Genomic DNA, 26,301 nt, shown 5'->3' with positions numbered 1-26,301 from the left:
TTGAAAACTATTTTTGGATCAGGAAAAAATGTGGTGTAAGGGAAGACTGAAGTCATGTATTGTAACTGTCACTCAAAACCAAAGGCTCTATCATTTCATGAAGATCAGCAGATGTGTAAAAACACACCAGAATAACCTAACTGGTCCATGGACATTGTTACGCAGTCAAGAAGGGCTTCCTTCCATGTCCATTGACTCACAGTGACCATTCCTGGTTTTCTGCTTTTCTTCCAAACTGCTGGCAGGCAGAGGTATGCCATTCCCATCCCATAATAAAGCCAACTGCAGGTTTGTGTTATGATCTGCAGATTAGTTCTCCATCTGAAGTTGTCATGGCTTCCAGACTACTTTCAGGACAGTGCAGGCTGCCTGTGCATTCCTCATTCTAGAGCAGATGTCATCCTTGGTGCTGCCAGATAGCAGCTGCATAATAAAGTCAACTTCACGTTTCTGTTGAGGATCTCAAATTTGTTTCTCAAGATCAAAAATGTGGAGACATACAAAAGTGCTGATGAACAGCCTTCAGGTTTTTGAAGTCTGCTATCTCCATCTGGTCGGAAGTCATCTGTGGCAAAACAAATGAAGAGTTATATATAAAAATGCAGGAGAACCCCCTGGAGCCCATTAGGGACAGGGAAGCAGAACTGCCCTTAGCTCAAGAAATCTGATGCAGTCTGGGGCTGTGAGATGAGCCCTGGGGCAACTGCCCAGAGCAGCACAGAGGAAGCCTGGTAAAGGCCAGAAAAGACACACGCCATGAGGGGTGGGAGGCTGAGCTGAGCGGGGCAGCATCACGTACTGAGCTGCGCAGCACAGCCCCAGAACCTGGAAGCTCCCGAGGCAGGCGGCCAAGGCCGCGCCCCTCTCCCCCGATCACCTCGGTCCAGCACCGCTCCTTGCGGGCAGAGCCACGGAAACCTCACCCCAACAGGCGGCCCTGCGCGAGCGAGCGGGGCCAGGGCCAGGCCGTGCCCGTGGCTGGGGGTACGCGGCCCTGCCCGAGGGGCGGGCGCTCCGACCCCTGCGGCAGCCTGACCGCCCCGGCCTGCCCGAGCCTGGCCCGGCACCTACCGCGCTCCGTTCCAGAGACACACCGAGCTCTGGCCCAGCCCCGCCGCAGAGAGCCGCGGCCAGGAGCCGGCAGGGGCCAGGCCGCCTTCGCACCTTCACCCTGCGGCCACCTTCCCCCACCCGACGCGGCCGCTCGCTGAGACGCGCTCCCGGCTCAGCCCGGGCCGCGGCAGCGCGGGCGCAGAGCGGGGATGGGCGGACGCTGCCTTAAGCGACCTCCGGATGCGGCGGCAGAGCCACAGCTGCAAGCGGCCATTTCCCGCCGCCCAGCGCGGCTCGGCGGCGAGCCGCCTGCGGGCTGCCCCGCCCCGCCCTTCGCCCCGCCCCGCCCGCCGCCGGAGGTTGCCGAGCGGGGGTCGCGCGGCGCTGGCGGCTCGGCCGGCGCTTCCGGAGACTGCCGAGGGGCTCCGGCCCCTCCCCAGCTGCAGCTCGGCCCCCGGCCAAGGCGCTTCGGCGGGTCGGAGTGTGCCGCGCCCGCTGCTCTGACCGCGGTGCGGAGCTCGCCGCCCGCCCTCCTCCTCATCTTCCTCCTCCTCCTCCTCCGGCAGCGCCGGGCGTCGCGGTGACAGAGCGGGACGATCGCGGCGGGGGGCGGCCGGGGCTCCGGCGGCGCGGATGGCGGAGGGCGGTCAGCCCCCGCAGCAGCAGCAGCCTCAGCCGCAGCTCCTGGCCGGCGGCGGCGGCGGCGGCGGCGGGGGGGCCGCCCGCGGCGTGAAGCGGGAGTCGGAGCTGGAGCAGCCCATGCCCGGCGGGGACGGCGCTGAGGGCGGCCACAGCAAACGGCTGCGGACGGAGGCGGAGGCCGACGGCGGCGGCATGCAGGTAGCGGGCAGGGCCGGGCCGGCCGGGCCTTCGCCGGCTCTCCCGCACCGGGGCTCGGCGGTAGCGGGTCGACGGGGTCGCGCCGCGTTTAATTTCGGTTTGTGGGATTCGGCGCGCTGCTTAGGGGCGAGCGGCCCTCTCCCCCGTCCGGAGCAGCGCCGGAGGGGGCGTGGGGGGGGACGGGTCTCCTGCCCGGGGCTCCCTGGGCCGAGGCGGGCGGCTCCCGGGGCGCAGCCCAGCACGTGGGGCCGCGGCCTTCGGGGAGCCGCCGCTGGGTCCGGCGCTCCGGGCACCGCCGCCGAGCCGGGGACCCTTGGGAGGCCGCGGACGGCGGGGCTGGGCGGGGGGCACTGGTAGGGCTTCGGGGGCCGGCGGTGGTTTGCCCGCGCTGTCTTTGGGTCTCGTAACCCGTCGGGAGAAATCCCAGGTGCCGCCTGGGAAGGGTGTGAAAGGGGTCGTCGGGCGGGCGTCCTCCGCCTTGGCACCGAGGCTGCCAACAGGGTCTTACGCTTCTGTTGTCTTCTGCCAGCACGTTTTGATCGTCCCCAGAACACTGGTCTTTCCGAGTGCATTCACTTTGGTGTTTGTGGGGTGATGCCGCCCAGGTATTTCTGCTTTCCTTTGTCTGGGTGTTGTACAGGGTTGTTTTATTACGGCAATTGCGCTGGCCTTTTTTTTTCTTCCCTTTCTTGTGACGGGCCTGTCGGAGCTCTTAGGAAGCAGTGTGATTTCTGAACTTGTTTCTCTTCTCACCTTTTCTTGGCTTGGTAAGTGCTGCTGATAGTTTCCAAGGGGAGTATCCTGTCCTCTCCAGCGTGCTCCTCCTCTAGATGCTAAATGGTGTCCAACGATTTTCCCTTTTTGTTTCCCAGGCTGTCCCCGGTTTGTACAAGATTTTTTGTTTTAAAAAAAAAAACTGCTTGCAGCAGGAGGGTTTTGTTTGTGGTTCTGTTTGATGTTCAGCTTTTCTGGTGGTCTCTCCACCTCACGACATGACTTTTTCCTCAGTGGAACGGTGTAGGCTAGGGCTTCACGCCCAAGTGCTGCTGCTTGTGCTCCTGCAGGGGCCAGTGAAAACTGTGCCATGCAGTTTTTATTCCTTGAAGTAGTATCTTCTCCCACATGTAGGTGTCAAGTATGACTCAGACAATGTGTATAATTACAAGGACAAAGATGTTCAGCATTGAAGGAGTGCTTATATGTTGCGCCTTGCTAGGAGTTATGAATGAGTGTGTGAACATGGTGACATGAAACTCTTCAGCTCTTCAGAGTCAAACTGACACGCAAGTCCTGTGTAGCTACGGGAGAGGCAACAGTTTGCCTGCAGTTAGTGGTTAAACCAGTTGGTGTTGATGTAAACCAATGGCAAATCAACTGAAAATTGCCTAGATCGGGACATGAACAAAACAGTCTTCAAATTTTATTTTTTTATTGCAAACGAGTACAATATACCTAAAAAGCTTCCCTCTATATTTACATTGAGAAAAGCGTTTTGTTATCTGTTTAATGACTAGTACAAGATAATGAAATTGCAGCATTTAGCCATGGGGATACGACAATGTGCGTGCACAGTGGTGTGTAATACTGGTGTAGGGATTAATAGTGGATCTTAGCAGAAAGTTGGGTTTTGTTTCCATATCAAATGCTGGCACACAGTGTAGAAATTAGGTGGACAAGTAGAACTAGTAGAGTCCAATTTTGAAGTTAAGTGTGTTCATAACTATTCTTCAGACTGGGACCCCCATGTTGTAAGTACTTGGTATTCTTAGCGTAACTTTAACCTTTCCATATGTCTATATATGGAAAAGATCTTTACAGTAAAAAATATGAAAACAAACATACATATCTGTGTACACACACACACTATTACATCCAGAACTTTCACTTGACTTTTTTTACTGCTAAGGAGTGTGGTTTATTTTTTCCACTGTGCAAGTGGTGAGGCACTGGAACAGGCTCCCCCCCCGGAAGTGTTCAGGTCCAGGTTGGATGGAAGTTTGAGCAACCTGATTTAGTGGAAGGTGCCCCTGCCTGTGGGGGGGATTGGAACTAGAGGATCTTTAAGGGCCCTTCCAACCCGAACCATTCTGTGATTATTTATTTGGAGAATCTTGTCATGGTTGCAAGCTAGAAACACCAAATTTGAAGCCAAACTTGCAAGTAATATCAGAGCTAGGAAAAACAGTTCTTTAATGTTTGGGAAATTCAGTATCTTTTTTACTTAAAAGTCAAAACACAAGATTGTCTTTCATAGAATTTTTGTTCAGATAATGTATGCTTTTGAAGTAGTACCTCATTTTAGAATAACAGGTTCTCTTTAGTAAATTCTCTATGTTTAACTGTATGTAATGCTTATAAGAGGAGTAAAGAGCTGTGTTTTGGTGGTTTGTTTTGTTTTTTTTTTTTTCCTTCTCCTCTTATATGTACAAGAGGCTTTCTGGGAGCTGGTAATAATACCAGCGACTGTTGTACCTTGTTTTTCCTGCAAATCCTGTCAATTTTCTACTTCCTGTTCCAGAGCCACAGGCTGTTGCTGTGTAAACTTGGTGACCTTGTGTCTCTGGGCTGATAGTGAGGAATCCTGGGGTGCCGTGCTTGCTATGGCTGCTTCTTTGCACAACCCTTACCTACCAATGGTTCAAGATATGAATATGGCTTGTAATGCTGGAATAAGTCATGTAGCTACAGAAATTACTAATGCAACTGTAAAGCTAATAGCTTTTCTTGGCTCTGTTACATGAAATACAAAAACTAGCCTATAGCAAGATAAGATAGTAGCTAGTTATTAAGAAGGTGGAGCAAAATGTGCATTAAAGCTTAAAATAGCCCTTAAATTTACTGGGCTTTTTGTTTCCTGCTGTCTCAGGCCAGCATGCTCAGACAGCTTATGCAGTTAGGGTTTCATTATCTAATCCATCTTTGATCAGGCTGGATAAATGGTGTTTGGCCAGTGCTGATCTTGTTAGGAGGGTGGTGTAAAGCTGCTTGAGTTGGGATTGGGACAAATCGGATCATGGCTGCTATCTGCTTCTGGGACATATTACAGTTAATCGTGGTGTGGGAGGAAAAGGTATAGCACAAACTGCTGCTTTTTAGCTCCCTCTGGTCTGTAAGTGGCAAAAATCAAATGCTACCAGCCAGGAATGTCTCCAGGAAGTATTTGGATATGTTTGTAAGCTTTGGAAGTGAAGGGACCCAAAGGTACTGCTGCTTTTTAACTGTATAAATACTAGCTAGGAATTAGCTTGCTCTCTGTTGGCTTGGATGCGTTGTTGAATCATTTGGATCAGCTTGCTGATCTGGGTAAAAATAGTCCCTAACAGAGGGGAGGGAAAAAAGTTATATTGGCTTAAGTTACTTGTGAAGCTGCACAGAAATGCAGTTGTTGATGCAGCTGTATTTGCTGCTTGTCAGAAGAGGTTGACTGCTGCACAGATGGAAGATAAAGTACCATTGCAATAATCTCTCTTCTCTGTTCCTCGCATAATGAGAGATGAGAAGTGTTGTGGCTAGCTAGGAGGTGTCCCTTCTTTCTCTTTGGAGCTGCAGACAAGGGTGTAATTCTAGGGTGCTGTGTTTGTCTTCCCCATTGAGGTGCTAGAGGTGTACCAGCCAGCTTAAACCACTGAAGAAAGTTATTAAAATACTTTCCAGTTGCTTTGAATGGGGTTGAATGAGTTAATCAACTCCTCATTTGGTCCCCAAGCTGAATTTTGATTTAACTTTTTTTATGGGGTCTAGGCTGGTTAGTGAATTAAAATTATACCTAGGGGTAATTGTGGTTGGAATTCGATGCAAGGTGTGAACAGACCTGATCCTTGTTCTTCTTTCACGAATGACTTGTGTGCTCAGTATCCCAGAGTATTTGGGGGAATCACTCTTCTGCAACCATGAGCATGGCTGACTGGTCAGGGAAGACAGTTAGTGCAGCTGTGCTGTCTGTATGCCTTATTCAGTCTACATAAATTTTTAGTGGCAGCAATGAGTGGTGACTTTGTGTTGTCATTCAGGCATGTCTGCCTAGGGTTCATAAAGATGACTAGCAGTGTTGAGATCAGTCCCTTGTCACTAAATAATGACATAATAGACGATAAGTCTTCGCTCCGCAAGAAAGTCCATGATTTTTCTTCCTGCTGCGAGCCATAAGATGGTCTGCAACACCCACTACCAGCTTGACTCCTTCCAGCACGATGACTGGAAACCTTAAACAGCAGCGTGACACAGAAAGGGGAAAATGGGGACATTGCAGGTGCTTCATGACAACCAGTGTCCTCATTCAAACTATGGCCTGTTTGTGGTGCTCCAGAGGAGGACAAGAAATCAATCTGCTGATAATTTACAAAGACAGGTTTGGGTTTTGCAAGTAAGAGGGCTCGCTGGGAGTAACTGAGATAGGGCCAGTGAATAACTGCTTTTGTGCTGTGGGGCACCCTATGGAAATCCATATTTTTAAATATTACAGATGATAACATCTAGTTCCAGTAAATCATGGAAAAGCTTAGTAATCCAGTTGGCTTTTTCTCCCTCTTATTATTCATGGCATGGCCATCTTAATAAAGAGATGCAGAGCAATGCAGGTATAAAACCAAGATATTCTAGAAAAGAAATGAAGTTCTAATTTTTAGAAGTTGACCCCTGCCTTAGATCCAGGATGAGGTTTTCTGGGATGCTGTTTGGATGGACTGTTGCTGATGTGATGAGACATAATTAGTTGCCTATAAGTTTGTTGTTATTTCTCTGTTTGCTTTTGTCTTTTATTTATTTTTTTTTTAATATTTGAGTGTTATGAGTTAGACCTGACACAGTCTGGAAAGATTTAGGTAATCTCCAGTTCAAAAGAAAATGTTTGGCAAACAGACTGAAAGTTGGAATTTTAGAGATGTTGAGAGCACTTTAATGTTGGCTCTTTTCTTGCCATATTCAGGAAAATGGAAAGCCCAAGTAAAGTATTCTGGATTCTTTAGTACCCCTCCAGGCTCTGTCGGTATTTCTCTTTGGATTTCAGAGGTTTGTGTTTAAAAGTGGTGCTGTGGTTGTGAGATTGGAAGCTGAACAGAGGTCTGGCTCTACTGGAGATGGTTTCCTTCTGTGTATGTGTACCAGCTGTAGACATATGCTTTTTATGTTTCTTTTTCAGAATGCCCATTTAGAAACATGAATATGCTGGAGTTTTGCAGAAAGCCTGGGCTCTCCCTTACATTTTGAAAAGGTTGCCCATCTAGCCGAGTTCAGAGCAGCGTGCCTCTATCCCAGGCATGTCCTGTAAAATAGTCTCTGTTGGCTTTTCGTAACAGTGACCTAGCAAGCAGGGCTCCTGCCTTGCCCTTCAGCATTGGGGATTCACACCTCTGTTTTCAAGACTGTCTTGAAGTGCTGGTCACTGAAGGTTGCTGTGCTAGCTTTGTGCTTTATCATGGCTGCAGGGAGAGCTTTCAGCAAGCTCTGCTGCAGTGAGGCTGGTGGCAGCAGAAATACCAGAAAGCAGAAGATGCCAAAGAGGCAGCAGTAAAATGAAATAAAATTTTGCACTCATTTGCACTAGTGTTAGGGAGGCCAAACTGAAGCCGAGGCAGACCTGAACTGGATTCTGTGTGTGGTCTACAGCTCTCTGGAGACTGCTGATGAAGGACATACCCCTCTTAGCTTGGAAAAATTAAGCCTGTCACTAGTAGCCTTTGATTTGCTGCACAGGAACCTCTACCCCTTTGGAAAGTGTTAGGGGTCATATCAGTTGAAGAGGTTTTAAAACCTAGCACTCTGTGCTTGCTGACTTGTCTCGTGGTGTGGGGCAAGCCTTAGTTTTCATATGAAGCAAAAGAAGAGGGCAAGTTTTTTGATTGGCTGGAAACCTTTTATTTAATTTACCTATCTCTGGTATTACTTGGCCTTCTGTGTGTGTGCTTTTGAAATGTGGTGGCTGGGGGATCAGAGGAACATCCAGAAGCAAAGTGAGAGAAGCAATTAGAGGTAACAAGTTCCAGTTCATTGAAGCATTCTGTTGATCTACATTTTACAGTGGTATTGAGTGGATGCTGGAGTGTAGCTGTCATGAGATAATCCTGATGTTCAGAGATTAGAGCTGCTTGACTGCATTTTGGGCCTTAACTCCCTTTGCCCTCCAGTAAATTTAATTTTGCCAGAAATCTTTTGTACAGTCAGGATAATGCTAGTTTGAAATACTGTGTGTATTTTCCCCAGCGTGCTTCCCCCTCCCTCTGTTTCACTTTCCTGAGCACACCTTCTTTTTTCCAGGTTGCACTTGAGGTGTTTGTAGGGGCCAAGCCCAACGATGGCAGGAGCTGTACGAAACATTCCTCACCAGGCTTGGATCATGCCACCATCCTGACCCACAGTGCTCTTTGTCAGGGCTCTGACAAGCTGTCCTCCTGTGCCATGCCAGGGCACCTCTCCTGCAGGAAAGCTTTGCTGTCTGATGGGCTTTGCTGAGAAGGGCCCGTCATAGCTTGAAGTTTCTAACCTGCCTTCTCAGTTCTGGAGGATTTCCAGGGTGTTTGGGAAGAGGCTTGTGACCTATTCCAGTCTCTCTCTCGTTTGGCTGGTCACACGTACATATGGCATTGATCGAAACCACCCCTAGCAGCTCTCTTGCTGGACTGAAGGAGATGGGACACCAACTCCTTAGCAATGACGTGACATATTTAAGCAGCCACAAAGTGGGAAAGGTTGTATACAAAAGTCCCCTTGTTTAATGAGGGGCAACAGCTGAACTTGACCTGGATCCAGTATCTGTTTAGGCAGAGCAGGAAACTTTGGCAGTTTCTGCCAACTCCATTGGTGCAACATGGTGTTCAATCAGCTATACCATTCCCACCTCCTAACCTTTGAAGTGTGGGCAGAGTGTACTTGTGATTCATACTGATTAGGAAAGAGGTCATGAGATCTTTTACTTTCCTGTCTTGGGTTAGGACAGTGGGATTTGGTCTGGCATGTTTTTGAAGTGTCTGAGTTCCCTGGGCTGTTGCCTCTGTTTGTCTAGGAGAGTTGGTTGTGCAGGAAGATTGGATGCTTGGTTCAAAGAGCATGGGCTAGAAGCAATTGGTGCTATTTCTGTATGACTTTCTTGGGCTTTTTTTGCTCATAATTGCCTCAACAATAAAGCAAGTATTAGCATAGAGTTGGGGAAGAACCTGCACCATTTAAGGGGAGGGGGGACCCCCCCCCCAGCATTTCAGCACTTTACTTTCTGGCTGTATATTGCTAAATTTCCCTTAATAGGCTAAAGAAGCAACCTTATGTGGCATTTCTGTGTGTTGCAAATATCAAAATATTCTCCCCAGAGGCCATTGAGGCCCTGGGATCTGGATCCAGCACAGGTTTATTCAAGGAACTGGTGTATTCTTTTAGCTGAGGCTTTCTGCACAGCTTTTCCCCTGTTATTTCTGTAGGAGATTCTTGCAGACATTTGGGGTGGTTGTCATTGTTGGGGGTGATGCATGGGAAGAAAATCCTACCAAGACATCACTTAAATGCCTTGATTTAGTGCTGCGTGGGCTGAGGAGAGGCTGTAGCTGGGATCCTAGGCTTATAATTTGCTGCTTGTGGTTGCTGTACCCTTACCCGGAGAGGCGTGGGAAGGTTGCCTTTCCTCCAGCCTGCCTGCCCGCCTCGAGCAAGCAAGTTGGATAGAAATGCTGGGCTCTGCCCTGCTGCAGGCCTGGGTGCCTTCTCCCTGGGGCCCCAGTTCTGCAAGCAGTGTAGCCAGGCATGACTTGGAGCAGCTGCTGGGAGATGGCGCTTCTGAGCCATCTCTGCACAGCTTTTTGGTTTTATTCTATTCCGTGGTTTTGCTTCCTTTTAGTGGGAAGAAGAAATGAGGGGAAGTGCGTGCATTAAAAGGCTTCTCCATTACCCTTTGTACTCTCCTGTCCTGGAGAGAAGGTCCATCAGAGGCCTCTTTTCTATCCTTGTTTCATGTTAAAAGCCCTGTGTAGCCTTGGAGAGAAGGTGGACTAGGGTGGCGTATGCTTTGTAGGTGCTTCTCCTTGCCTGTAGGCACCAGTTCTACTCAGAGCTCAGCTGAGAAGTGACCTGGAGTGGTTACTGGGATTAAAGACCAGTCTCTTTAAGTGATGCTGCTTCTACTCCCATGAGTGAGATCGGCCACACAACCTGGGGAGATCCAAAATGTTCAGGGAAGGAAACTTAGGCTGTGGTGTTGCCGCAGCAGATTGAACTGTGGGGCATACTGAAGAAGAGGGAAGCTGGCAGCATGTATGGGCAGATGTCCTGGGCTGGTGGAATGTACGAGAGTGAGAAGCAGGAGTTTGTGTGATCTTCGCCTTAGGAATGATCATGGATCATGGAGGAAACTGAGGCAGTAAAGTGTGTGCATCACTTCTGCTGGTTTGTCGAGATCCGAATGTCTCTTGGGCAGCTTGCAGGAGCAGTCTGCTGACTTCTGAAGCTCCTGCCCATCCTGTTATTTCTTTTGTCCAGGAATGGAAGCTGAAGTGTGTGAAAACACAGAATACCCTCAATGCTCCAGTTTTAGGAAGAGGTGTGTTACCACAGTGGTGCTGTGGGAGTTGATGTTTGTCCTGAGTGGTCTGAAGCTGCTGGGTGCTTGTCTCCTCAATGTGAAGGAGTGAGAGGACAAAGAACATGCTAGAGTGAAAACCAGTGCTGCAGTGGGCTGTGACTGGGGGAGATTTAATGCATGGTTCATCCTGCATGGTAAGGGCCAAAGTTTGTATCTGGCAAGTGCCCAGTAAGAGGATGTGACAAGAAGGCAGTATGTGAGGTCTTAATTATGTGGTTGTACATTTTATGTTTTTAGAAATTACTTCATCTCTGTAAGTGCATCAAATGGATGATGCTCAGTGAGGCTCTATTAACTCTAGCGGGAGTTTTATCAGTTAAAACGAGTGTGAGGTCAGGCTTTGGACTGAGAGATATTGAATATTTCATTTCTTCCTTTTCATCTCATGTGTGACCCCAAACTGAATTTACTGCAGATAATCTAAACCTTGTACTGAATGCAGAACTATTAATTTTTAATGGTCTCTTCTATGGTATTCACCACTGTAGTGTGGGTGCTTCATAGATACTAATGACCTTGTTTTTGCAGTTTTCCTGAGAGGTAGAAAAGGTATATTATCTCTTACTGTAGAAATGGGGAATTGAGGTACTGGTAATAGTTTTGCGAAAGTCCCATTGACACTTGCAACCTGATTTATTTTTTATTTGTCGTTTTTTTTTGTTTTTTTTTTTTAGTTAGTGGGGTTTTGGTAACGTTTAAATCCTTGATCTACAGCTCTCTGCAACTTCCATTGTATGTATAAATTTCTATCACTTCCACAGGCTGATCCTTAAGTGTTTCATGTTGGACAAATGTAAAGTGATGTCTTCATCTTAAAAAACAGTGGAAAAGCTTGAATTGTCTTGCTATGACAATAACCAAGTTTTTACTTGGAAGATGAGGCTTGAAATCTAGCTTTTTAAGTAGAAGGAATATAACTTGTCTTTAGCTACAAAACCATATACCTTTTGGCTTCTGCTGCTGCTTTTCCTGCTCAGAATGCAGCGCCTCCCAGGCTTCAATGAAGCAGGAGTCAGGAAAAAATAGCACGTAAGCCTGACTTGCAACATCCTTGCATGTGAAGAAACAGAGTGGAAGTTACATGAATAGCTGTAGCTGGTGTTTTTTAATCCACAGCCCTTGACTTTTGCAATTGAAATGCTATTTCAGGAGAGAATGTAGCTACCTTGCCTTTTGAGTTAAAAGCATGTTTCAGTCTGTTAGCAAGTAGAAAGCTGCTGTGTGGGTAGGAAAGGCAGGAACCAACTCCTGACCTGCTCTGTGTGCTGTCTTTGTGGGGGACTGGCAGCTCTCACCCCTCCTGGGAGCACAGGTCAGTGTGGGTGCATGTGAGGTTAGTGAGGAGAAGGAGGAGGCAAGGTAAGGCACGTTTTACTGGGGAGGCTTTGTGACACATTTTGGCTGCAAAACAATTCTGCTCCTTGGGATTCCGTTGTCTTGGTGAAAAGTACTTGGGTGATCGTGGACTTGGTTATCTTCTTCCTTTTGTATGTTGAATAACATGTCCCTGATGCATTTCATCACTGCCTGATTTTTATTGCTTCTGAATGGGTGTTTGGTTATGTTCTCTTCTTAGCCGAGTACAGCTCTGAGAAAAGGTGGAGACCAGATATGTGCTGTATGGCTGGGGCTCTGTCATATGCAGACAGCCCTGGAGAGCAAGATCAGGATTTTGGACTGGATGCCCTATTGTGTTGCCAGGACTGTCAGACTTCAGCACTGGAAGTAGCAGGAAGCCGTAGTGGAAGAGAAAACATCCTATCCCACTGCTTTTTCCCAAGAGGAGATAAAGACCAACCTGGCAATGCCTTCTTTGTACCTTGGCATGTGTTCTAGGAACATTTGTTACCTTGAAGTGAGGGGAGGAGACGAGGCTGGAGGCCTCTCCAGCACTGACATGAATCCAGTGGAGACCTGACATCTGCTAATGTCACCAGCCTGGATCTAACAGCTTTTTCTCCATATCACCTTTATACCTAAGCACTTCTTGGAAACTTCTGAATTTCTGGGCTAGATAGATTTCCCTAAGAGTGGTGTTTTGCATACCAAATGCTTCATGTTGTGAGAGCTGGGCTGAGAGGTCACCGTCACAAATAGTGGAGGCAAGGCCATTGTTTTCCAGGGTGGGATGGGTTCAGCAGGAGGTGATAGCGGCATTTGTGAACAGTGCTGTCTGTGTAATGGTTAAACGTCAGCCATGGGCCAGGGAAGGCGTGTTGTACCTCAAAGGGTGTGGCCATGGATAAGCCTACAGACAGAGCAGGTACACCCCCCGGAGCGACTGCAGCCATGCGTAAGGCGGTGTTGGAGCAGGTTACTTTTGAAGGGACTGTGACTGTGGGTAAGGCCACACTGCAGCAGGTATATCTCTGAAGGCACTGTGGCCTGTGGATATGCTCCCTCCAAGCTTCTTCTGCACCTACTTGCTGGCAGAGCATGGGAAACCAAAAAATTCTTCATTTAGGATAAGTGCTACTTAGCAACAGCCGGCTGTGTGATCAGTGCAACCCAATAACTCTGCATAGCATCAGTTACATGATGTGTAGATGGGACCTTCTCTTTAAACATCCAGCCCAGCACCAGCAGCTGGAGTGCTAATGGGAACTGTGTTTCAGAGAAGAGGAGAAGGGGAAAAAAAGAAGGAAACGGCTCAACTGGGGATTTTGATTTTCAAATAAAGAAGATTACAGTAGGATTTAACTTTTTGTAGTGTTGCTATCTGTTGTGGCTTAATCCCAGACAGCAACTAAGCACAACACGCTTGCTCACTACCCTCCCCCCTGACCCCCAGTGAGGAGGAGACACTCAGAAGAGTAAAAGTGAGAAAACAGGTGGATTGAGATAAAGACAGTTTAATAAGGAAGCAAAAGCCATACAAGCAAAGCAAAACAAGGAATTCATTCACCACTTCCCATTGTCAGGCAGGTGTTCAGCCATTTCCAGGAAAGCAGAGCTCCATCATGTGTAATGGTTACTTGAGAAGACAAACACCATCATTCTGAATGTCCTCCCCTTCTGCCTTCTTCCCCCAGCTTTATATGCTTAGCATGACATCACATGGTATGGAATATCCCTTTGGTTGGTTGGGGTCAGCTGTCCAGCTGTGTCCCCTCCCAGCTTCTTGTGCACCCCTAGCCTACTCGCTGGTGGGGTGGGGTGAGAAGCAGAAAAGGCCTTGTGACTGTGTCAGCACTGCTCAGCAGTAACTAAAACATCCCTGTGTTACCAACACTGTTTTCAGCACAAATCCAAAGCATAGCCCAGTACCAGCTACTATGGAAGAAAATTAACAGTATCTCAGACAAAACCAGCACACTATCTGTCCATCCCTTCTTCCTGTGCCCCCTTCTGACCTCTGAGTTAGTCTTGTCCAAGAACTGGACTGTTGTGATCGACTTGGATGTGGTGAATGAGATGGAGACTGGCGTTTGAGTCTGAACAGTTATCTGATGTATGTGTCTATGTATATGTCTGTGTGTGGCTATGCCAGGAAATTGAAATGATGCTTATAATTAGGTCTGTGTTTTTGTGTGTGCTTCTGTCCACTGATTGCATCCTTCTAGAAACGACTTGCTGCTTTTCACCATCTTGCCTGATCTCTTCTGTCGTCTTTCAACAGGGGCATCGTGTGGTCAGTGCCAAATATGACAGATTCAGAAAAATAGGTTTTCTCTGTTGATAAATCACAAATTAGCACCACTAAGAATTCTTGATGGTTCATATTCTGTCCTGAAACCTGTCTGTCTGTGGGGTTGAGAACGTATCTGAGCATATCTGTTTCAGCCAGACTGTGACCAATGTATAGGTTGTCCTGGGGATGGGTGTTTCCCATGGGGAAGGTGTTGACTAGAATAGATGGAGGTGCTGTGACACTTTTTGTGTGTGTGCTTTCCTCTTATTATTCAGTGCTTAAAGGGATGAATAAGGATTCCTCCTCTGCTGATCAATGAGTTGATGTTTTTGTCTTGAGTGGTATCAGGTATTCATGACTCTTTTGCATGCCAGGAGGAGCATGGGTTGAATTTGTAGCTTGGACCATGACTCCTTTAAGGACTGAGAATTTTTTGGTGGATGATTACACTTAACTCTGGGCTGTTAGTTGATGGGTGTAGATGGAGCATGTCCATGTTGCTTGGGAAGTTTTCCTTAAATAGGCATGACCTTTCCAGTGAAAACAGGAAGATAGTTTTTGCGTTGGGTGGTTTTTGTTTTTTTTTTAACTTGGCATTTGTTTCATTTTTGGAACACATGATTACTGCAGGCATTTACCATAGAAGTAGTTCACAGTCTTGGTAGCTTTGTGGGACAGGGTTTGTCAGCTCTGTTGGACTTTGATGGGGAGATTGGCTTGCTTTGCAGTGCAGCATTCAATACAGCATTTGTTCATCCTTTCTGTATTTGTTCCATCCTTTCTGTACCAGCCACTATTTTTCACCTTTGGTGCTCTGGTTCTCCTTTCTTATCATTCTGGCATCTGAAAATCTGAGGCATCTCTATGTATAGTGAAATGACTAGCCAGTCTGCATATTTTAACATGTAGATGGAGTACAGATAGTGCTTCTATAGGTCTGGTTCATCCTGTGGTAAACACGTTTCTGTTGGGCTTTAGTATTTGTTGGTGTGGGGGTTGCAGGCAAAATGAGGAGAGTGCTCCTGTCCCCTTGGAACAAGGAATCCTCTGGCTACGATGTGAACATGGTGATGGTCTGTCTGAGGGTAGTGCCTGTCCCTGACCATCCTGGGGAGGTGTAGCAGGAGATGAGTGTGTTTGACTTCTGTGTGCACTGAAAATTTCTAAGACACTTGTTCTCAGCTATTCTGTTACTGACAAGGTGTTAGCAAGCTCCTCTATGAACTTTGTAGTCTTGTGTTTGTTTCTAAACAAGTCTCTATGCTTGGACTCCCATATCTATTGTAGGGTATTTGCTTCTCTTGGATTTGGTGCTTGATAAAGAGTTGATGGAAATACTCTGGAAAAGGTGTAAGTGCAGTGGACAAAGTGACCAGCTGTCATGGCACAGTAGTATCAAGTGTTTTGTTTGGCTTGTGTGGTTTAATTGATTGTCAGGGTTAGTCTGAAATACAATTTGTATTGTATTCCGTTATGTATTTGTATTGTATTCCGAATATGTCCATTCTTCTGAGTAGGTTCTTATTCTAGGTCACCAGTTCCTTTATGCCTGAAGTTTTGCGAATTTGCAGTTAAGCTTCAGAGGTTTGTAGATCTGTTTGGTTGGTTCTGGGATTAGCAATTTTTACTTTTGTTTCCAGAATAGAATTTTAAAGACAGTCCCTAAATCTCTGGGATCTTTGGGCAGGAGTAAACATGTGGCATTGTACCCCTTCCATGGGTGAATTTCTCCCTTTGTAAGGCTTTTTCTGCCTCTTGACTTTCTGGGCAGGATTTTAATGATGAATACAGTCACACTGAGAAGTGGAGAACTTCTTAATAGGTCACTTCTCAACTCTTAATTGCTAGGTAAGTATTTTTCTGTCTTGTATGGATTTTTCTGGGCTGTGGTTAGCTTCACTCTCTGGATGATCTGCTTATCTACAGATGGTTGCTGCATAGTGCTTGTCATGGAGGCAACTATCTCCATGAAGTTGCTAGAAAAAATTATAATGACTTTTGTACAGGTTGCATTTGAACAGATGCACTGTGGAAATAAGATTGCAGTGGGAGGGGAGGATGGGATGTGGTACCACTCATCTCCCAAAGGCTGCTCTTTTTCAGCAGAGCCAGGGCAGGTGGTGCTGCCTTCACTGGTGCTGCTGTGAAATTAGCCCTGGGTTGGAGTTGCTGGAAGTGTGCCTTGTCAAATGCTAATTCGGCATGTTATGTGTGAAGCTAATTGACAGGGTAGAAAAAAGATGGGTCTACAAGGAAACTTTCTTCTTACCTGGGTGAGCTTAAACAGTAAAAATGTAAAATGTCTGGTAGGAAAATTTCTTCCTTGCATGGTTAGCAGTGATAACCAAAAGCAAATTATACAGTGCTGTGTTCAGAGCCCTCTGATAGTATCGTCATGGCTGCTGCTTCTGTTTATAGATTTCCCATGTAGCTGAATTAAATTAAGACGACTGGTCAATTCATTGCTGCTGTATTTAACCCCCTGGGTGGCAATGAATCTGGCAGTGATGGAGCATTGTTTTCACATGCTGCTTGGAAAGGGAGGATGTACAGCAAAATGTAGTGTTATTGCTTGGGAGAGAGGTTCACAGTCACAGTTCAGATGTCAGACGAAGGGAATAGAGAAGGTTCCCAGAAGACCTTTATCTCCACCACTTCCAGTGTGGCTTAGTCACTCGAGTGAGTTAGTGTGAGGTTTTTTGTCATGTATGGGCTAGACAGAGACTCATGTATCCACAGAATTTGTTCAAGACAGATAGCATTACAGGAGTCACAACAGATCTCTTGGTTCCTGCTTATAGATTTAATCCTTTGTTTTTAGCAGTTAAATATCCCTGTATTCTTTAGCCTAGCCTCCATTATCATGGATTTGAAGCCTTCTTAAATCCCAATGCATGTGAATGCATAGCATTTGTGTTAGGAAGAAAAGTGTGGTGCGAGGTAATGCACAGAGGAATGAAACTCCACCAGGTGCCCTACGGAGGAGCCGGAATCTGAGCACTGGGTTCAGTGGGCTGCTTCTCCTCCCCTAGTTTGAACTAGGTGGATTCCTCACTTAATTGGTGCCCACTCCATCTAAGGATGGTCTTTGGAGGGTGTTGGGAATGCATGGTGAGCTGCACACTGCTACCATCTTGTGCTGCATCAGCTTGCTGTGTTAACAGAAGGTACACTGCAGCATTTTCTTTACCAGCATCTTTCCTCAGCACCAAAATTCACATAAAATTAAATGCATATATGGATCTGCATCCTGTTGTTAGAGATGTTTCATATTTTCTTTAGGCTTGTGCAAAATATGTGGTATGGTGGAAAATGTTGTACAGATTTTTTTTTTTTTAATGCCATTTCCCATGAGTCTGTGTAGCTTGTGAGGCAGGGATGATACCGTGCGCTTAGCCTTGCAACCATTTTGGAAATCTGGGCTTCACTGTGCCATGCTTACTTTTCTTGCCTTCTTGCTTCAAGTTTTTTATGTGGAGTTTACAGATATTGGTGCAGTTTTCTTAGCAGACTGTGTCCCTTTGTAGCTACTGCTGAGTGTATGACAAACAGCTGATCAAGCCAAACCTTCAAAAGTCTTTTGGAAAATACTAGTACTACTAAATTTATGCTTTGCAAATGTTGTATCGGTTCTACTGGGTTAAGCAGCGTTAGGCTGCCTGATATAGGTTAGTCTGATTGCTAACACCCCTTTGCTCTGGGCCACCAAGGGCTTGTGTCTGTGGGGTGTCTACAGTAGACACAGCACCAGTGTAGTGATTCCCTGTGTTGGGGTGCATGATGTGAAACCTTATAAGCTGACCTGATGGTAAACAGCTGCTGAAAGAAGTGATCCCTTCCCTCTGCTCACCATTTGGCTCTGAGTTTGTTTTTCATGATCTCATAGAAAATGAGTAATGCCAAAGAGAAGTTTATCACTAAATCCATCTGACTTCACTGTGGTAGGTGTTGTGGCTGTCTGCCTGCTAGGTCATATTTAAAAAGGGGGGATAGCTTGTGAACTCACTGTTTGGGGAAATGTGTGGGACTGTGCCTTTTAGATCCCGTCAGGTGTTGGAGTAGTTTACCCATATGTGCAGCAACTGCATTGTCCATGGCAGTTAAAACTGATCTGCAGATTAGCCTAAGGTACTGTAGGCCTGACCTCTGTGCAGTGGTGCTGGGAGCAAGGGACACAGGGCAGCAGCAGCAGCTGCTTGGGGACTCGGGGTGTTCTGGGGGTCTGTGGTATGCTGGAAGGCTGCAACTGCCAGGAAGGTCCTGCCTGTGGCTGCAATTGGTAAGAGGGGAGATGCTTGTAGCTGAGACCATGATGGGTAACCCCAGATGTTGAGGGGCTAAAGTAAAGCAGTAGATCAGTAGGATCTTACTCTGTGTGTGTGCATCAATGATGGCAAAACTTTTCTCCTTAATACTGACTTTTTTTTTTTTCTTTAACTAATAATGTTGACTTTCATGTTGACTTTCTGGAGCCCAGGAGATTCAGGAGATTACCTGAGACTGGTAGCGTTGTAGAAAGAAAAGCTGTTGAAGAGCTTGTTGAAGAGTTGCCTCTGCTGCCCCTTCGAGGGGGAAGGTGGTGTTGAGTGCTTGCTGTGCCTGTCCCTCCAGTGCCAAGAGCCGCAGCGCCTATGTTGACATGGCATGCTGTATCCACAGTATAGCTGCATGTCACTTCTGTCACCTGGACAGCATCTGTAGTCCTTGCAGGGAGAGCCCTTTGCATGTTTATTACTACCATACCACCGTCAACCTCTCACACACTGCTTTAGGAGTGAGCAGTTGTCCTCTACTCTCGGAGAGGAGGTGGATAAACATTTGGTTATCTGTGTTTTCAACTCTGCCTTTGTAGCTGACGGCAGGCCCTCCTTCCCCTCAGCCTGCATCCGCAACGCACTCATGTGCTGGCACGTGCATGCTGCCCTTGAAAACAGACCAAACTTATTAAAATCATTGCTAGTTGCCATAGCAACTGTTGTTGCTGTAGGCTAATAGGAAAGGCAATTACCTCTGCATGCTGGGGAGTGTACAGGGAGGGTGTGGGCAGGAGGGGACAGGTGACTGCATGCTGATGAGCTGTGTGACTGATAGATCTGCTGTCATAGTGGACAAAGCAGCAGAGGAGAGAAGGGCCAGAGATGCCCTGTAATGAGTTTGGCCAAATAAGCTGTATTTCCACCTCCTGGGTAGGCTCATTGAGAGATTCCCACCCTTCCTTTGATTGTCAAGTGGAGTCTCAGGGTTGAGATTCACATTTGCAGCTGGGCGCAGCGCAGTGCTGCTAGGTGACTCTCAGCTGGCTCAGAAACTGAAGCAGGGAGCTGGAAAACTTCATACACATTGGAGATACTCATCTGGCCCCTTTCCAGCTGTTTCCTCTCTGTAAATACTCCTCCTTGGCTCTTACTTTGCCACTTCCTGTAGGTTGAAGGTCATGATATAAAATAATTCAAATTTTCTTGGAGTGGGAAGGATTGGTAATGAAAACTGAGGTCAGTTATGTTTCAGGATGCATCACTGGTTCTTGTGCATGCTACTGTGTCAGTAGAAGGCCAAAACATTCTGATTGTGAACCTGTGTACACTCCTGTATATCTGCAGGTGTTGTGTGGTCATATGGCAGATGCTGTGTTTTCATCCTTTTCGCAGTGAATTTAGAGCGAAAGGGAAATTGCACCCTTCATCTTTTTTCAATGAATTTGTGAAATTCACACTTGGGCCCAAGCAGTGTCAGCACTGTGCCCAATGCGAACATGAGAGAAACAGGAAACATTTATAGAGAGGAGCTTGTAGGAAATCAATAAATTCCTTGAAAGATTTGAGTTGCAGAAATAGGTGAGAGCTGCAAGTCTGCAGCTTCTGTAAAAACTCGGGGATACTAAAAACTGCTTTGGGAGTGTTTGGCAGAGCCCTGCACCCCAAATTGCAGCCCTTTGTCCCCTCCAATTTGTGCTCCTTTCCATTTTCCTTGTGGTAGGAAATGGCTTGAGATGTTGCTGCACAGGAGCTCTTCCACGTGGCCGTACATGGCCAGTAAGAGGCATGTCATAGAAGTTTCTTTTGGCTTCTGGAGTCCATCATGGTGTTAATGAAGCTAAAATGATGGTTGTGATGCCCTTCAATGGGAATACAGTCTGAGGAGGCATGGGGGGGGGAGGCCTGTGGTCCAGACAAAGTGAAAAGGCTAAAACAATCATCCTGGAGCAGGCAAAATTGGGATCTTGACTGTATTTCTCTCCCTGTTTTGACTGGTCTCCCAGCAGCTGTTTCCAGCTGCCCTCCAGATTGTGCCCCACTGGGATAGCAGTGGTGACTCACTCAGCTGTGATGGTTTCCGTAGCATGCAAGAGCCCAGCTTCCCAGGGAGCCATGGCACCAGGAAGAGGAAGGTTTCTGGTGCATTTGATCTCTCGGAAAAGATTGTGCTGCGTCTGTTTAATTAAAGACTGCTGCTTTCTTTACTGGTGTACTAAATATAAATGGAGAGCTGGTGTAATATACTCTAAGTTGCAAATGTCAGGAGTCAATAGCTTTATTTTCCTCTCACCAAATCTGATTTGTTTTTAAGTACTGCCACTAAATCTAATGATGCAGTAATTCCTGTTTGTTAAAAGGAATGAGAGATTTAGATTGAGAGGGACTACATGCTCTCCCCCCCCCCCCCCCGTCCCACCTCTGTTTACAAAGGAAGAGTTACTGGTTTGCAGGTTTTTGTAAAGTATGATCAGAGGTGTCAAAAGGCTTGATCTAACTATGCTGTGTACTAAGTTTGTGTTCAGCTAAAATACAGTTGTTAAAAGTTTTCCCTCTGCACAGTTTTTGGTGCAGATTTGTACATTCCAAACATTAACCTTTGTGATAGTCAGCAGAGTGATAAAAAAATATTTAAAAATATAAAAAATACAGTGAGGATAAGGAAGCTGCTGCTGGAGCCCAGGCTTGTGATGATCTAGTTGGGCCTTCATGTTTGGTTTGGGATTATTTGTGCGCTGAACTACAGTATAAGTCCTGGCAGGCCCTTGGGAGATCTGTAACAGGACAGACATCTGTGCTTAAGATAGCAATGCCCTGTCCATCTGCCTGTGCAGGAGAAGAAGCAGGTAGCAAAATGAGGGGTTTTTTGCTTTGTTTTTTTGTTTGTTTGTTTTTCCCCCCTGAGGCTCCTACTGAGCACAGTGGACCTAGTCTACCTCCAATTGCTTAGCCTTGTACAGTGCCTTAGCACACAGTTTGCTGGAGCATGTCCGTGAGGTGTAGCGTGATGCCTGGGAAGTACATCTCTCTGGGACAGTGCTGGTGCTGCTGCCGTGTGAAGTGCTCAGCCGAGAATCAGTTGCTTGGAAAGTCCTTGAGAGCAGAAACAATGGGGACAATTCCTCATGGTGAAGACTGACTCAGTGCTGTTATCAGCTGCCCGGTATGCGGTGAGACTCTGCATCTTGCCATTGGCTGCTGTAACTGCTGTTTGTTCATCCCCTGGCCAATTCAACATGCATTTGTTCTGGCTGGCGGGATAATGTGGGGTACCTGGTCTCAGGGCAAAGCTAGCTGCTGAGCTGGAGGCGGAGGGAGCATGCTCATTATGTGCTGGAAGCATTTTTGCTGTGTTGCAGCATGTGCTGGGGGAGGCATGCCTTGAAAATGGGAGCACCCAGAATATTGGGTTCATCTGCCAGGTCTCTTCTGGCCTCGAGACTCAAGGTCTGGCAGAACAGTTTTAGCATTACATGTGTTTTTATGGAAAGAGGAGGAGAGAAATCCAGAGATACTTCCTGTTCATCGTGAAATTTTCCCATTCCTAGAGGTGTCAGGAAGAAACTGTTTCTGGAGTGTGTTGAGTTGTAATCAGTGTCTGTTCTCAGTCTGGATGGAGGACACGCAGACTCTCTCAGTGTTCCTGTGTGCTCCTGGTCATCAGTAGACATTACTGACTGGCACAGAGGGTTTTTCCTGAAAGCTTTTTCCTCTGCTGCGTGATGCAATGTTGAGTCAGTAACCCTGCTGCTTTGAAAGTTAAAATTTTTCATATCCCCAACACATTTTCATTGTCTTCCCTTATCCATTTTTTACACCTCAGCTTTTCCTATTTTTAATAGACTAGTCTAATGCTAGCCTGTCCTAGGGCATAGTGGTGGCTGTGAGGGATTAGCCTCTCTCCTCTTCTGCTATAAACTTTGGGAGCTGGGCTGATGGAGAGCACATGACCTGGTGGCTTTTTCTTCCTGGCAGGACACAGGGAGCTGTGTGTGAGGGGAACAAGTGGTGCTGTGTAGTGTCGATGCTCTTCTCCCACTGGTGGCAAGGGCAGGCAGGGCTTGCTAGCTTCTGCTGGTATGGCACAGTTCAGCAACCCGGCAGCTTTCCCAGGCAGCATGGGGCTTGCCCACCCATGTGCTACTCGCCCACTGGCTTCCCATTTTGACCCTGAACGTAAGCGCGTGGGGTGGCTGAAGGTGATGTGAGCTGGCTTCATCTTTCCTCGATGTGGTGTAAGCGAGCGGAGTGCCTGAATTATTCACTCCTCCTTGGCCTGCTGTTCCTATTGAATTCCCCGTGTCGGGGCACCCTGCCAGCAGTCGGTGATGAATTCATTGCTGTGCCTGCCAGGGGCACCCTGTGCTGTGTGCGTTTGGGGGAGCGGGGCCAGGGGGGTGGCTGCCTGCATCAGGCTTGCCCTGGAGTTTTGTAGCCGCAGGTCGGTGAGACTGGGTTCCCCTGTGGTCTTTCTGTCCCCGGTGTAGGTGGGCGCCAGCCCTTTTGCTGCTGGAAGGGTTGTTGGCAGGTTTGCATGTGTTTATATCTGTCTCCGCCTTGCAGCTCTGCTGAAGTCTGCCTGGGTTCCCGGGTCCTAATCTTTACCATCTCTCTGTATGTGGTATCTGTATTGTATCGGTATTGTATCCTATCTGTATTTCGTCTTTGTGGTATGGATTTCTCTGCAAACCACGTCCTTATTTTTTACGCGCAATTTTAAGTTCTCTTTTTCGCACCTGGAGTTTTCAGGAATGTTTCTGCTAAAAAGCAATAACATTTCACATTTTCTGAGAAGAAATGTTTCCTTTTTTGTTCTAATGGAAACCATATGCATATGATCTTAGTCTTAGTAATCTGAATATTTTTTTAGTTAAATGTTTAAAAGATCTCTACTGTTCACATTGTCACAACTCATAAAAGCTGCCGAGGGCACATTTTATAATTCTGGAGGAGTTTATTGCTTCTCTTTGCAAGAACTGGGTGTATGTTTGGTACTACCTTCATTGTGTTGATCCTCTGCTTTGTTCCTCTATATTTTTTCTTTTAAGCAATTACAGCAGGTGGCTGGTCCCTGGGGGGAAGCTTCCTTTGACCAGAGTGATCTCTGGTGCTGGTTGACGGGTTGGATGGAGTTTCAGGTCCTCCTCATGGCTGCACAGAGGAGTGTTTTTTCACCTCTAATTGGATCATGTAAACCAGCCCTTTCTTTGTCTTGTCCTCTTTGTCCAGAATCTCCTCCTGGTGATATTAATGAATAAATCAGCATTGACATCGGGTTGAATTTTTGTTTGGTAGTTACGTTGATATTTAAAAACTAGTATATCTGATGAGCAAAAGAGGAGTAATAATGAGAATTGTGACAAATAATTTCCCTTAAAAATTGATTTCTGTAGTAGAGGTGATATGTAAACAATTGAGTATGAAGTGGCAGGGGCTGGCTGGTTGTGGGGTTTGTTTTTTTTGTTGTTGTTGTTGTGTTTTTTAAATCCTGTGCTGTTAACAGCCCTCCGGGACTTTAATGTTTGATAAAGTGCTAAGGGATCCCTCGGGTCTGCCAGATGCTGGAGAGAACAGGGCTCCCTTCCAGACAGAAACCCAGTCTTTTCAAGCCTGTGCAAATGCTGAATGCTGGAGGGGTGCACCTTTCTGCTGGCCAGTGGGAAAGTTTTTGTGCTGAACATTGTCCCTTCAGACAAAGACAAAGTCTTTCAGAGTCACTGATCATGTTCCTGGCCTCAGTTTGAATTGTGTGGCTGTGATGGGCAACCCAGGGTGGGAGGATGTGCTATCCTTCTTTTTCCCACCTTTGGCTCTTGTGCCTGGTGCAGTGGAGTATGCTGTTACCTCTGAAGTGATGACTGCAATATCGTTTGCTGTGGCTTCTCTGCAGCAAGCAATAGAGGGGACTTGAAGTGATTCAGCAGAGAGAGAAGCAAGACAAACCCCAGGAAAGCCTAGATCTTTGCATGCATACATGAGCATTGGCCAGTTACTGAATCAAAAAGGGCGAGAATGAAGGGAATGGAGGGTCAAGTCACCTGTTTTGTCCTCCATACAGGCAGGAATGGAGAGGTGTAGTATTCCCTGTCAACAGAGGAGAGAGAAATGTCAGAAACAAACTTCCTCCTTTTGCTTTTGAAGTTGAATGAGTGGAAGGGAGCCAACAAGTTGCAAAGGTGTGAAGTCTGCAGTGGTGTTCATGCAGCAATTGGGAGAAAGTCTGGGCCTGCGCTTCCCAAATAGCACACAGGGCTTGCAAATGTTTTTTTGCTGTGGGCATTCAGCCCCTACAGAAGTAAATACAAAAGCTGATGGACTGGGACTCGTGAATGGCGTGGCCTACATGTAGTTGGTTGAGAAGCACAGCCTTATTCTAGTATGTGTATTCCAGGATGCAGGAAAGAGCTAGAATTGCCATCACCAGAGTTTGGGGTTGTATGCTTTTATATTCTCTTTGTGTAGTAGCAATTTTAAGTTTTGGAGCTTCCATTTATACCCATTTGGGATTAGTAATGCCAGCAGGAGAAAGGGTAAACTTTCTTCTTCCTTCCCTTTTTTCTTCCCTCAGGAAATTTTTGACTGTTTCCACAAGGGAGCTGCTTCCCTTATCTTCCTGATCTGACTGAAGAGCAGTGGGGGAGAGAGGTAGTCTCGTTCAGTTGGTGATTTGCATGTGTTCAGCCATTCTGTCCTGACTGTACAGTGCCCTTCTGGGCAGCTGATAACAGCTTTCCCATAGAGCAGCAGCATCTGTGTGAAATTCCAGCATTTTTTTTCTTTTCCTTTTTCTGCTGCTGCTTTAAAGCTGCAAATGATACTTGAGGCACCAGCACTATCTTTCAATAGACTCTGACTGATGCAATGCTGTCTTCATGTGGGATGGTACTTGGGAGGTTTGGTTTTTCACCAGGGAGGATTTCAAGCTGCATTTTGGCACAAATATTTATACACTGCAGGTGGTAGTGTTGGTGCCTCAAGACTTGATTTTTGGCACTAGGAAGATGCACTGCAAATTCCAGCAACTTTCTTCCTTTCTGTGACAGTTTAGTGTTGCGAAATCCCCACTTGTGTTGGTCGTTGCCTAGAAAGTTTAGGGGTCTGTTTATGTTTCAATTTTGGTCAGGTTCATATATAGATATATGTAATATATGTGCACAAATGTATATTTTATATACACATACATTATCTTCTGCAGTCATAGTTTAGGTGCTGTCCTGTACTGCGTTAAGCAATGTGACTAATATAATGAGATGTTGTTTGTTCCTGTCTTCTTTAGGAAAAGCAATATATGCTCCTTCAAGACTAGTTTTTGAAGATTTTAGTTTACTTTTTTTAATGTAAGAGAAAAGTTTTGCTTTCTCTTCTTTGAGGGGATTTGAAATGATCATGTGCCTACCACTCCTGGAAAATGATGGTTTGCAATGCTCCTTGGCTTCAGAAGTAGCGTGTTTTGCAGTATGACCTGTATAAATGTTCAATCTGCTTCTCCATACAAATGGCTAACTGCAGTGGTTCAAGGCATGAAATTATCAGCTCCAGTCTCTGTGTGATTTGGAATTTCCTAAAAGCTGAAGTCTTGTGCTGCCTCTGTCACCATGCTGTAGTCCAGCTGAGAGGTAATGAAAGCATTAATTGTTGAAGCCAGGTCATATTCCAAGCTGGGATAGAGTCTCTCAGCTCTTGAATGTGTGCAGGTCTTGTTATTGAATGCTGTAGCATCAGGCTGAGAAGCAGGAACATTTCTAAAATATGGATAGGTCTGACGTCAGAGGTTGCATACTGTTAGCATGCTTAATAGTGAAGTCTTCTATGTGCCTCATCCTACCATCAACACCCTCCTTGAAATCAGTGTCAGCCAGTACTTCTGCAGTTGGTCTTGTCAGATCCTTGGCATCTCTTTATGACAGTGGTGTATGGACTTGTAGTGAAGAGAGCAGTGCTTTTTGTCTGAAAGTCATGGAGAT

General features: G+C 46.5%; 1 protein-coding gene across 10 annotated transcripts in view; it reads left to right on the top strand.

Annotated features, from left to right (window-relative positions):
- The first annotated feature begins 1,427 nt into the window (after positions 1 to 1,427).
- RBFOX2 (RNA binding fox-1 homolog 2) overlaps positions 1,428 to 26,301 on the top strand; it is a 172,159-nt gene continuing 147,285 nt past the window's right edge. For all 10 annotated transcript variants that reach the window (XR_012633394.1, XM_074902407.1, XM_074902412.1 and 7 more), the window contains exon 1: positions 1,428 to 1,893. Coding sequence is in view for 9 of the 10 variants with exons in the window: in XM_074902407.1 (XP_074758508.1) it covers positions 1,687 to 1,893 (207 nt within the window). In the remaining variant the exon portion in view is untranslated. The remainder of the gene's footprint in view (positions 1,894 to 26,301) is intronic.

This window comes from Athene noctua, chromosome 3 (assembly GCF_965140245.1).
Source record: "Athene noctua chromosome 3, bAthNoc1.hap1.1, whole genome shotgun sequence".
Classification (NCBI taxonomy): domain Eukaryota; kingdom Metazoa; phylum Chordata; class Aves; order Strigiformes; family Strigidae; genus Athene; species Athene noctua.
Note: the sequence above shows the minus strand (reverse complement) of the source record. Positions and strands in the feature narration are given on the sequence as shown.